Here is a 13,000-nt window from a genome sequence, read left to right on the forward strand (position 1 = left end):
TCAGAGTTGGCAGCGCCGCATGAACAGTTGGACCTCAACGATCCTTAAAGATCCAACAACCTAAACAACCATTTCAACCGCTACCTAGAGGTAAACTCCTCCTTTCCACTCCAACCTTCTACCTGCAGTTCCCCAGGCGGGGACTACTCTCACTAGGCCACAAACCGCCGCGATTCCTCCGCGCTCCCTCTACCGGCCGCAGCTGCTGCGGCCCGGAGCCAGCCGCTCTTCGCCGAGGCCGGTTCCGTCGGACGAGCGCCGCCGCGGGGGCCCCGCGGCGGCGCTCGTCCGACGGAACCGGCCTCGGCGAAGAGCGGCCGTGACCTGTCGGTTGTGCTTGTCTTCGGCGGGGGGGAAATAGTTGGGGGGGCGAAAAAAAAAAGAAAGATCCACTCCGGGATTTCAGGGTCGCCCGCGGAGTGACACATTGACATCACGGGGGCGCGGCCCCAGAGCAGGGCGGGCGGGGGCTTGCGCGGCTGAAAGGCGGCGGGGCGCGGCCGGAGTCACTCCGCAACGGCGGCGGGACAGCGAGGAGAGAGAGGGGGGCTGCTTACACTGCCCGGGCTGGACTCCGCGCTGGGGCCGCCAATGTGCCTCGGGAAGGAGGAGTTCACCTTGGCGTTAGGTAAGCGCCGTGCTCGCCGCTTCTTACACACGCACGCATACAGAGCCCTCGCCGGGATCAGGTGCCGCTGGGGAGGGTAAAAGGTTTAGGGGTGATCTGGGTTAGCCTGGGAGGTGCGGGAAAGCTGCTTCCCGTCCCTCCGCTCTGCAGGCTGGGCTGCTGGGGAACGAGCGGCTGGCTGAGGAGCGGGCAGGAGAGCCGTGTCTCCGGGTTTCCCGGGTGAGCAGCCTTAAACCAGTCAGGATTTGCTGGCAATTAGAAAACTTCCAGTTCGGTAATTGCCTGTCTTGCCTAACGCGGGGATCTCGCTTGCGTGCCGGAGCCTTGTTTGATCCTCTCGAAATACCGAGGAAGCTCCAGGAGACTTTTGGTGCAGGACTTTTGTGTGCAGGGCTGCCTCATATCGCCGTTTTTCAGCCTGACGGGCTGACCGCGCTCCCAGCCTGTCAATCAGTCCTCCAACAGCAACAGCAAGCACATGGCAGTTCGCAGAGAGCTCGCAGAGCCATTACGCTCAGCCTCCAGCTTCGTTTGCAGCTTGCTGAGGTGCGCCGCGAAAGCAAGTGCCTCTTCGTGATTTCTTTCAACAACCAAAACTCTCTTGCACTAGGGGTTGTGGTTGCACGTTGCCAGAAGGGACTTGCGGCAAGGACCACGCGGTGAAGCTCAGCGCCGGACCCAGGACCCCGCTGTGCACTCACCGCCCCCTCTGGCCCCCCCACTTCAGCCCATCGTGGAGAGATCGCCCGGGACTGCTCCCGTCAGAGGAGGGAAATAACAACCCGAGCAGGAGCCTAGCCTTCCCCGCCTCTTCTTGGAGACGTTCAGGAGTGAAGCCCCGCGCTGCAGATCCTGATCCTGCGGCAGCCTGCAGCTGCCTTGACGCTAGATCGAGATACAAAACCGTTTGCAGAAAGGGCTTTATTTGTCTACCGTCACCTGGGGACCCAGAGACTTGACGCTGAAGGACAGCGGTCGTTCCCTCGGCATCCCGCGGGCACGGCGGGGTCTGGCTCTGCGGAGGAGGGAGCGAAGGGCCGGCGGCCCGCTGCATGCTGACCCCCGAGAGAGAAGGGCTGAGGAGGGCAGCGGAGCTGGATTTCCCTCCGCTCGCCGAATAGGACGTGGAAGATCTGCCGAGGGCTTTGCAGAGACGAGGAGCGCAGCCCGCCTGCCTCCCCCCCAACCCCGCGGGGCTGGGAGGGCGAGGAGCCGGGGCTGCAGCCTCCTGCCCCGCCGAGCCGCGGCTCTCCGCCGAGCGGATTTCCCGTCACTAGTGACCTGTCGGAAATCGGTAAGTTGGGGAACTCGTCGTGCTTTTCACACTGGAGCGGAGCCGAGCCGAGCGCAGCAGCGGCCCGACAGCGGCGAGCAGGTGCCGCCGGAGGCACCGTGCCCGACCCCGCTGCCCGCTCAGCCGCGCTGAGGGCACGGCCGCGGGCTGGAAGCGAGCGAGGCCACAGAAAGAAGTGGGGGGGGGGAATAAAAAACCCCACAAACCCAAACGGCTCATTCGCTGGAGAAGGGGGGCCGCGGGGTGAGCCGCGGCTGCGGGGAATCCCCGGCGCTGCAGTGGCCGGTGGGGCCGGGCGCTGCCGCTTTAAATGCCGCTGAGTCCGCCCTCCGGAGGCAGCGCCGGCCGCGGGCTCTGCCCTCCCCCTGCGAGTTGGGGAGAAGCGGAGAAAAAAAAAGAAAAGCCCTTGTTTTCATTCATAACTTTTTTTTTTCCCTTCCTCTTCCTTCCTCGCCGTCAGCTTCGTGCCCTGCTCCGCGCTTGGCCCCGCTCCGGGCACAGAGGCCGCCGCGCTGGGGCTGCCCGGGGCGGGGAACGGAGCGAAGCGGGGAGGGAGGACACGGTAGGGGTGGCTAGCGGCGTGTCCGAGCTGGTGTGGGGAAAGGAGGGGATCGCCGAGGTGTGGGGAGGCAGCGCTGACACCTTGAACTGTGCCTGCGCTGGGTGTAGAAAGCTGAGGTCTCGCCGTCTCTGCTGTATGTTATTTTATTTTATTTTCGGATGAGGGAGGGGGAGTGAACCAGCTTGAAACTGCTTTGCAGAGGTTTGTTCGACGGTGCCGCTCTCTCCCCGGTCTGCAGCTGGTCGTGTCAGTCTGCTCGGCGTGTTGATGTTGCGCTTTCCCCCCAAAGATGGCACTGGATGTCTTTCACATTTTCTTGGGATATTATTTTTCATCCCCCGGGGAGCCCAGCTCCCGCCTGGTACAGCTGTAAATCTTTATCTTTTCACATTCATTCACCCTGGGTCCGTTGTGCATTTGTATTCAGCGCTTGTGAAGAAGGCAGCTTGTTCTGTGCGGTGAATGAGAAGTGAACGTATTTGGGTTTAGAATTTTTTTTTCTTTTATTCCCCCTAAATCTCAAGGATTAAGCCCACACAGGTGATACTAAATGTGAAACAAAATCTTTGCTGGATGAGCACAAAGATTTCGTGTGCTGGCAGAAGCTGGCACTTTGCATTTATTAGCGGTCAGAGTGACAAAGACGTAGACTACCTGCTACAAGAACCTTTTCTGCTACTTGTCCGTCCCTGGGTTTCCACCCCACTGGTCCTTTTTTCTCTCGAATGGGAACAGCTCCGTGCTGGCTGAGGTTTGGATCAGCAAGAGAGGCTGTTTCTTGCGGTTATTGGATGAGGTTTAGAAATGCTTGATAGCACTTCTCTTTTCCTTTTTCAGGTAAACATGTATGACATGTTGAGGAGAATGAGAAAGAGCTTTTCCCTGGCTGTCAGTAGAGAAAAGCAGTTTATTTTCTTGGCTCTCTGAATAAATGTGGCAGTTAGATGCTCTTCTGCATTTTTAAGGTCAGTACGGAACTGTCACTGCAGTTTTCTCAGTCAGCTTTGCAATCCTCGTGTTGATAGCCAGGTGGAATGTAAACGTGTAACCTAGATTTGAAAGACAGACTGGAAGATGCTTTATTTATTTACTCGAGAAGCTTTTGTGTCTGCCTTGTCTTGCGAAAATGGGTTTGTTCTCAGATTGTGTTTCGAGGTTGGTTTTTGCTGGATTTTTTTTTTGTCTCATCTGCTCTTGTGAACCCTTAAGTACTTTTTGTCTGACACCCAGCCTTTTCTTCTTGCACACCCTGGCCTGTGGTTGGAAAATACCTGCAAATGGGCTGTTTGCAGCATTGCTTTAATTTCTATAAGGAGCACGTTAGAGTTGTCTGCTAAATTGCTTTCTTAGAGAAAAGGTCTTGGCCACTTGTCAGTGCCGCGTCCGAGGCTGTGTCATGCTTATACGTCACTTCAAAAGGAGCCTGTCCAAATGTACCAGCGAGCAGATCTGTTGAGCTATCTGATGCTGCAGTTTCAGGCAGCAGAGTTGAGAATTTTGCATATTCTTTGCCACACAGGACGTGAACCTGCTGGTGCCCTTGCTTGGTTCCAGCTTAGTTTTGGGGGTGTTCAGAACTGCTGTTGCCAGTTAGACGCTGAGCTCAGTAGCAGGCACTCTCCATGGCTTGCCAAGTACACATGCAGGTCAATAGTGGGAATTCTTAATATTTTTAATTTTTTTTTAATGGCACGGGGTCTCCTTTGCATTCCTTGTCTGTGAAGCCACAGCCAGACTCTCCCCAGTACTGGACTTTGGCCAGTTGCTCAGTGTTACTGTAATCCCCTGCTGAAAGAGATCAGTACCAGGTGTCTGGGGCAATTTGTGGTTTGCCGTATCATTTCTGCTTTCAAAGACTATCCCACTCCTTATTCTTCTTTTGCCCTTGAGCTTGTGTGTCTGTGTGTATATGTACACAAGCAATGTTTATTTATACCTTCTGTCTTGTTACTCTTGTAGGATTTCAGATGCATGCCAGGTTCCCACTGAATGCCAGAAGTAAAGATCACTACAGATGGAGCCCCAAAGTCAACATGGCACTGGTGGTTCGCTAGTGGTGATTCAGCAGCCCTCCTTGGACAGCCGGCAACGGTTGGACTATGACAGAGAGAGCCAGCCAACAACCATCTTGTCACTGGACCAGATCAAGGCGATCAGGGGCAGCAATGAATATACCGAAGGTCCATCAGTGGTGAAGAAATCTGGTCCTCGGACAGCACCAAGGCAAGAGAAGCATGAAAGGACTCATGAAATTATACCAATTAATGTGAATAATAATTACGAACACAGACCCAGCCACGTGGGGCATGTGGCCCATCAGCATAATGCGAGGGCTCCCGTCTTGAGCAGATCCACCAGCACGGGCAGCGCAGCCAGCTCTGGGAGCAACAGCAGTGCTTCCTCAGAGCAGGGTCTGCTGGGACGGTCACCTCCATCCCGGCCGGGCTCAGGCCACAGATCCGAACGGACAATCCGGACGCAGCCCAAGCAGTCGTCTCTGATCGTAGATGATCTGAAGGGTCCTTTGAAAGAGGACTTGACGCAGCACAAGTTTATCTGCGAACAGTGTGGGAAGTGCAAGTGTGGGGAGTGCACGGCCCCGAGGGCTCTCCCCTCCTGCCTGGCCTGCAACCGGCAGTGCTTGTGCTCCGCAGAGAGCATGGTGGAGTACGGCACCTGCATGTGTTTGGTCAAAGGGATCTTCTACCACTGTTCCAACGACGATGAAGGGGACTCTTACGCGGATAATCCCTGCTCTTGTTCCCAGTCACACTGCTGTTCTAGGTACCTGTGCATGGGAGTGATGTCCTTGTTCCTGCCTTGCTTGCTCTGCTACCCTCCAGCAAAAGGATGCCTAAAACTCTGTCGAGGGTGTTACGACCGTGTCAATCGTCCAGGTTGCCGATGCAAGAACTCCAACACAGTCTATTGTAAACTGGAGAGCTGCCCCTCTCGGGGTCAGGGCAAGCCCTCATGATTTTTGGAGGGAGGATTACTTCCTCCAACTGCAGTTTTTCAGGTTGTAGCTGATTTTTCTTTCTTTTTCACCCCACCCCCCCTTCCCTCCCTCATTTTGGGGGAGCTGTTCCTTCACTTACTGTCTCCTCAACTTCAAATACACAAGCTCTTCCCTTTGCATCTTTGCTCCCCTCTTCCTAATGACTTGCCTGAGCATGGAGTGTTACACATAGTCATTGCTGCTCGTTGGTAAGTGTGGACCTGGTACCTGCATCTGCCACTCACTTGGGCAGGGTCTTTCAAGTTTGTAATGGAACCACTCCTGAGAGAGACAGTGAGGGCTCACTGGGCTCTGGAAGCTTCTTGCTCTGTGAATATCTTCCCAAAGATCTTTTTCATTCTCAGCAATTTTTTCCCCCCCCTTAACCCCCTGGGTACCAAGGAAGAGTAATTTTCCTGAGTGAGCTGGATTGTGAAATAATGTTTTCTGTGTGTTCTTTCTGGAGAGGGGTGTCAAATAAAGCCTTTACCAAACGAAAGGCCTGACTCTTCTATAAGCAGCCTGCTTTCTTTTTGTTTTTTTTTTTTTCCCCCTTTTTGTCTCCCTCCTCTCTTTTTGTCCTAACTTGTGGAGCATTCTCAGTCATGAGAGTTGCCCTGCCTCCTTTTTTTCCCTTTTACATTTTCATTGTAACGTCAGTTTTTGCTACACTATGTAGATCTTCACATTGGAGACATTATCGCTGTGACATGCTCATTTGTTTCTTATGCTGTCAAACCTTTGAAGGATATTGCTCACTCCACCCTCCTCCTCCTGTTTTTATAGCCTATCAGTATCAGTTGATATTACAGTTGGTGGTGTTCATGTATCCAAACAGCCTTCAGGTGTCATTGAGTCACCTAAATGTTCTTGAATCCTTAAGGTTTCTTGTGATCCTCTGGTTTAGTGAATTTAGCTCTGCTCTGTACTTTATAATTTTATTCTGTCCCTGTTTTATTGCCTTAGCCACAAATTGTGGTCCTTTTTTGTATATTTTATGTATAAAACACAAAGTTGAATCCCAACTATTTTTAAGACAAAAGTCTGTTAAAACTTTTTTTATTGTAAAGAATATTTATTATGTGAATCTCTATTATTTTATGATATTTATTGCAAAAGACTTTGAAAATGTACTCATGTCTGAATATAACAAAATATCAATACTTAACGAAATAAGGATGACACAAAGAAAGTACATATGTTAACTATAATGCAGAAAATATATTAATTAATGAAAATGGCTCTTGAGTTCTTTTGTTACAAATGGCAGCTTGTGAGCTATGTGTTTGTTGGGGTTTCTCCTCCCTGTGGTCTATCGCCTTGCAAATAAGGTCCTGCTGATACTTCAGAGCCACTAGTCTGTGCTCTAGTTTACTTCATTTTAACTCTGCTAACTATGTATCAAGTCACTTTTTTTGCTGTGAGATATTCCATGTAATTGAGTGTATACATTGTGCTTAATGGTGCCAAGGAGCGTGGGCCTTGTTTATTTACCAAGGCGTTTGGTAGTACAGTGGTGGAGGAGAAAACCATAACTGCAATGCTTTTTGTTTCCTAAAGAATACAAAATTAACATGTCAGTTGTCCTGTACAGAGCTTCCTGGCTGGTTAAATTATACAACAGCTGAAGCAATACATTCACCAAACTCTTAAGTAAAAAAGCAAGAGGCATGATTAAAAAAAAAAACCAACCCACCAAACCCCCCCACCCCTTCCCCAAAAAACAACAACAAAGAAACAAACAACCAAAAAATGGAACCAACCCAGAAACTACATCATTTTGTGTTGCTATAGTTTGCTAGCTCTGGAATGTGGGAGTTTGTGTTTGTGCCTGTGGCTGTGCCTTGTATGGTTCCTCTGCCATACGGTTTTCCAATGACAACTGCATCTGTCTTCATCTTTAATTTAGAGGCTCTTAAGGGTGACCTCTAAGTGTTACAGCTACTTGTGGCCATTTAACACATATCAACAGAAAAGCTTTTCATTGAGAGTGAATGGGGAGACCTCATCCTTCTGTTCATGTGGGTCAAGGCTATCATCACAATTCTCCTAAAGCAGAAAGTTTATTAAATGGATGTAATTTCACGTGGCATTCAGAGTAAGTGCTTCTAGAGAAACTCTGCTTTAAGAACACAGACATAACTTGACAGCTAAGTTGTATTTTTGCATTTTGAAATCCTACTGCTTTGAATTGCCATCATCAGGCTGCTCTGACTCCCAGCATACTGATGATTTGAATAAGCTTGGCTTTTGTAGTTAACTCTGTCAAAGCTTAGTCGGTGTCTCATAATGAGCTGACTGAAAAGTTGTGTTCTTTGTTAAATAGCACTGATTAGTTCTATAAGGTATAAAATGAAATCATCTGCATACAGCCAGGAAACCAATTGCTTTGCAGTATGCATTAGGGATACTACTCTTCTAACATAGCATAAAAAAATTGACAGGCTGGGAGGCTTGTGGAGCAGCAGTGTGTTTGTATGAAGCCTGCTTTCCAAGACTGATTCTTCATGAGATGAAGCAAAGCCAAGAGGAGAATGTTTCTGAGGAGCAGGCAACCTTCTTTGCACTACTTTACAATCACTGATATTTTTCTTAACAGTGACAGCTGCAAACAGCCCTTGGGAGACAATGGAATCCTTGTCAGTCACTGCTGGTCAGATGTGACCATTTTAAAGACTGTACTGACACTCAAAATGCCCAGCCAACTGCCTCTTGGTGACTGGATGCAATCCAGCTCTGTGGAGTAAGTGTGCATGAAGGATGTTAAGTTACTCCTCTGCAAGTGTGTGTTAAACTGCTTACCTCTATTTCACTCTTTTTCTTCAGTCAGGTGACTTAGGTGGGGATTTGGTTTTGTTTGATTCCTAGCAGAAGAGAAGAAAGCCCAAAGGACCCACATGGACCCTTGTCTGTTAACTGTCTTCTATCATGAACTATGTCACAGCTCTGTTTCACACTCTTGGGAAAAAAAAATCAACCAAGCTTTTATGCTCTAGTTAGTCACACTAACTAATGCTCCCTTTGCTAACTGAACCTTGGCAGTAACTGGAAGTGTTCAAGCCCAGGTTGGATGGGGCTTTGACCAACCTGCTCTAGGGGAAGGTGTCCCTGCCCATGGCAGGGGATCAGAAGTGGATGATTTGTGAGGTCTGTTCCAACCTAAAACATTCTATGATTCTATGACCTTCATGTTGCAGTTGCTTAGGAGGAAAATTTGACCACAGCAATGAGAAGACAACAGTTCCTTCTGTGTCTTAAATGGTGTTCTAATTGCTAGGTGTTAGCTAGAGAAAGCAGCATTACAGCAATGAGAATAACAAGGTTTTTCCTTGGGCTGGATGCTGTATCTGTAATTTACATCTTTATATTCAAGTTCATTTTCAGGTCCTCTGAAATGTAAGGTCGTTGCCTTATGTTACAAAAATGCCTTTGACTTGTCTCAGGCAGGCAGATTTTGTAGTGTAGGACCACGTGGGATTGTGTGAGTGCAAGTGAATGTCTTTCTAGGGAGAAAAAAAGAGAGAATGAACAGGCTGGCAGATGTATGCAGGAAGCTCTGCAGCTTGAAGAGACAAAAATTCTTTTGACTCTGCCCTAAATGGTAGGTGGTTATAATCTGTTCTAGACTGCAATGACCATCAAGAGCTCCTGCATTTTGTTGTAAAGGGGGTTGCTAAAGGCTAAAGAGATTGCTGGTGGGTGGGAGACTGAAGTGCAGATTTCAGGTCTTCAACCCCAAATTTGCTCGTGGGCTATCCAGGTTACTTTCTACATGCTTGCAGAGTGCCAGACTGTCAGAGGTGCATTGCAGTGTAGATCACAAAAGGTGTTTAACCATTTTCAGAGAGCCCTGAGATCTTATTTTGAACAATAAAGAGAACTCTCTATAAAATGATTGTGTAATTAGGCGATAAGTTCAGATGACCCACTAACCTAGTTGTGTGGGTTGGGGATGGATTTGAGCAGCCCTGCCATCTGGTTATCCACAGCAGAGTCCTGAAATGTGTCACATAAGGTCTGGTATGAAGGGAAAAGGGACATCTCTCCACCAAGCCAGAATTCAAGTCATGCTTTGCTTGATGTCTTGAAACTGGTGGTTAAGAAATGAGTTTTGAAAATGGATGGTAAGCAAGTTTCCATGTGCCCTGCTGAAGGAATATATGGCTGGGGTGACAATTGGAGAGAGATGGGGAGATGGCTTCATGACACTAATGCTGGTGTGGATGATAGTGTTATCCAAGGGGGGGATAATGCTTAACAAATGCAAAGTACTTGCTTGTGTTTATGGCTCCATATCATAAAGACAGGTGGGAGAGGATTAGCCCCTCTGTCTGTGATAAAGCAAATCTGTTAAGAGGGATTAAAAGGGCTAGATGAAGTGTTTTAATGGACTTATATGAAGTAATAGATTTTTGACCTGGAGGAATGTTCAGGACTCACTGATACTTCTGTAGTTCTTGTTCTGCTAAAATTACCTCCAAATTCTAAGGAATCCTGATTAATTGTTGGCTTTCTTCCAGCTGGAGCATTTGTGTCAGTCATGGTGGTGCTTCAAAAAACCTGGAATAAAATTTTGTTCTGCTGTCACACAGCTGGATTTACCAGCCTTACACAGTGCATGCATTGCAAAAGTCTTGTTCTGATTAGCTTGTATCAGCAGGCAAGTTGCTTTTAGGGCAGCTCCTAATCATCTGTACTCCTTTCTGTTGTGGGTTTATACCTTTCTTTTGCTGACCATGCCAAGGCATGGTGTCTACCCTTGGCATTACTGGTCAAGCAGAGCCTGTGTTAACATGCTTTGTACTTACTGGAAGGATCTATTAAAAAAACTTAATGCTACCCAGAAAGTTTCCTTCAGCATGTTCTGCTTCCTTGTTAGAGCATGGATGTGGGCTGTTACCTGTACATGTGACTGACTGGGGGTATAAGGACAGTCAGTGAAGTGAGCAGCAAGCACAGCCCACACATCAACTTTCTGGTGCTGCCTCAGCGTTTAAAGCCCCCAGCACAGAGTTACTCAGGTTCTTTGTATACCCTTGCACTATGAATACTCCTTGCTGCAAGTCCAGAGCTCTTGCAGTGCCCGTCCCCACCACCAACCACAGAGCAAAAGCCCAGACCCTTGCCAAGCATTTGATGAAGACACTAAGCCCTACAAGTGTTGGGGTGACTATTAAACTCTTCAGTTGCATTTTCTGTGCTTGCACAAGTGTGTGTGCTTTAAAATGAGCTTTGGTTTTCAGGTGTGCAGGTACTGATGTGGTCTCATGTCAATGTGATAGGTAACACCTTGCTGTGTCTCTGTAGCTGTATTCTGTTGCATACTGTGGTTCCTGGCTGTGTTGTTAAATCCAAAGGCTAAAAGAGAGATGTGGATGTAGTGGCCACCACAGCAGAAGCCAACACAGCTGAATTGAATTGTTATTCCTGCAGTGATATTTCCTGCTCAGTTTATATTTGCATTAAAGAGAAGCAGTGCAGTTTTTTTCCCTAGTCTAAGGCTTGTAGCTGCTGCTCCCACTTTTCCTGCTGAAGGTATTTTGAGATGAGATCCACGTTTGCTTACTAATAAATACAAACACAGGGCAGATGTCCTGCAGACCACACATGGTCTTGTTTCTTAGGATTCTTAGGGAGAAACAAGTCCTACTGAATAACTTTGGATTTTAGCTTCAAAAAGATGACCAGAAATTCACCTTCCAATATTCCTGACATGTGCACATAAAAGGAAGATAAATGGCTACACTTCCAGTGGAATGATGTGGTTGTGCATATTACAGAATCAGCTGTCTTCGCTTCTTGTGAATTGCTCTTTTTTTGAAGCAAAGAAACATCCGTTTGTTGTGGCCCTTGGAGAAAGGTATGCCTGACAGCCCTGCCTCTCGTGCATTGTATGCACACTCTGTTTGGTAAACCTTTGTGTATCTGTACAGTGCTCCCCATCGCAAAACAAATATCTTACAGAACACATTGTCAAAAGGCACAAACGCGGGGCAGAGGCTCTGCCCCAAAGGGCTGAACCTCATTGTGTTTGTGCAATACAGAGCACAATGGGACTCACATCCTGTCTGACCCTTCAGGGTCACTACTGTAGTATGACTGGGCTTATAGCACAGAATATTTCTTCTGAATGAAGTTGATGGATTTGCACCAGTGAGTAACTTGGCCAGGCAACAGCCTGCTTACACTGGGGCCTAAAGCCACTTGCAAGCTGTTCTCAACAGAGCTGATAGCAGTGGTAGGGTCTTATCCCTGTTTTCTTTTTGGCTTTATTAATTGGGTTAGTTAATACCATGCTCTGGCTTATGAATGCCTGGCATTGGGATGTTCTTAGTTGATAAAGTAACTGTGAGAAGCAGCTGGAATATCCTAAATATACACTGAAATTCCATAACTGATTAAGTGCTTGGCAGACACTTTAAATGAAGTTGTGTCTTCTGGAACATGCTTCAGCTTCCAAACCTCTAACAACTATGGCAGTGCTGTGAGGATTCCTCTTCCATACTGTAAATAGGAGGAAAAGTTGAAGTTACCTGGCCTGGTAAAGGTTCTCTCCAAAGCATCATCTCTCGTGTGGTATTCAGTTTGAGGCTTTTGGCTCTGTGCCTTTAGGACACTTCAAAAGGAAAAGGATTGAACTAATAGTCTAGAAGAAAGGGGAAGGTGCTGGGGATTTCTCTAACCTGGGCAGTGGGAGATTGCACAGTACCTTCTCTTTAGTATCAAGGTCTTCTAGCTGCCTCTGCTCAAAACTGATTTTCAGCAACATTTCTTTCTTATCAAAATCAAGTCTCATCTATCCAACTCCTTTTTAGATAAAATTGTACACCTGTTCATTTTTCTATGCAGCATGCAGGTTTCCTGGATGAAACATACTATGACTATGTGAGCTATCTGTGCTCCTACTGAGGCTCTTGCTGATTTAATGTGTTTCTATGTGTTCTGTATCTCTCTGAATCCTGGTGAAGATAAGTCTGGCTACTCAGGGTGGGAAATACAGGACAGTTTGATCCCATTATTTTGATCTGCTCCACAGGTTAGATCTGGGTATGAATGTTGCCAGAATTTGTCAGTACCTGGTATCTGGTCTTGAGTTCACTGGTCTGCAAGAATCACTGAAGAAAGACTGTTGAAAATGCATCGATTCTGCTGCGTTATGTAGTCAAAGGCTTTCTCTGGCAGCAAGTGGTAGAAGCCCTGCTGGAGTTTCCAATGAGATTTTTGTATGAGTTTTCAAATCTTGACCTGTAGAGCCTGTGTGCTTGTTTCCCCCTCCCCCCTCCCCCCCCCTCTGCCTTTTCCTTCTCTTGCCCTGTGTTGGAGCAAAAGCACTTGCCCTAGTAGTTCCAGAGTCATCCATCACTGCTGCCAGGTGCAGATAACATCCCCTGTAAGTGTTCCTCTGATTCGCTGTTCCTGCTGACAGCTCTAATGCACCCGGTTTAGGATAACTCCATCTGTTCAGGTGACAAAAACTGCAGTACCTCCTTAACAAGTAGCTCAAAGCGTTTTACACTT

General features: G+C 47.9%; 1 protein-coding gene across 6 annotated transcripts; it reads left to right on the forward strand.

The window, feature by feature from the left end:
* Positions 1-481: 481 nt before the first annotated feature.
* On the forward strand, positions 482-5,537 carry SPRY1 (sprouty RTK signaling antagonist 1). 6 transcript variants are annotated; one of them, XM_054172637.1, is made up of 4 exons: positions 482-628; positions 1,239-1,922; positions 3,322-3,449; positions 4,444-5,537. In XM_054172637.1, exon 4 carries the CDS (start codon positions 4,499-4,501, stop codon positions 5,459-5,461), a length of 963 nt encoding a protein of 320 aa, XP_054028612.1. In that variant the 5' UTR covers positions 482-628; positions 1,239-1,922; positions 3,322-3,449; positions 4,444-4,498; the 3' UTR covers positions 5,462-5,537. The 6 variants fall into 6 exon arrangements, with proteins under 6 accessions (XP_054028612.1, XP_054028613.1, XP_054028615.1 ...); XM_054172638.1 differs by lacking the exon at positions 3,322-3,449; XM_054172641.1 differs by lacking the exons at positions 482-628; positions 1,239-1,922 and adding an exon at positions 2,375-2,617.
* The last annotated feature ends 7,463 nt before the right edge of the window (positions 5,538-13,000 follow it).

Source organism: Dryobates pubescens, chromosome 24 (assembly GCF_014839835.1).
Source record: "Dryobates pubescens isolate bDryPub1 chromosome 24, bDryPub1.pri, whole genome shotgun sequence".
In the NCBI taxonomy this organism is placed as follows: domain Eukaryota; kingdom Metazoa; phylum Chordata; class Aves; order Piciformes; family Picidae; genus Dryobates; species Dryobates pubescens.

Excerpts from the sequence above, each read along its gene's own strand:
- SPRY1 (XM_054172637.1), top strand. The coding sequence starts at position 4,499 with ATGGAGCCCCAAAGTCAACATGGCACTGGTGGTTCGCTAGTGGTGATT.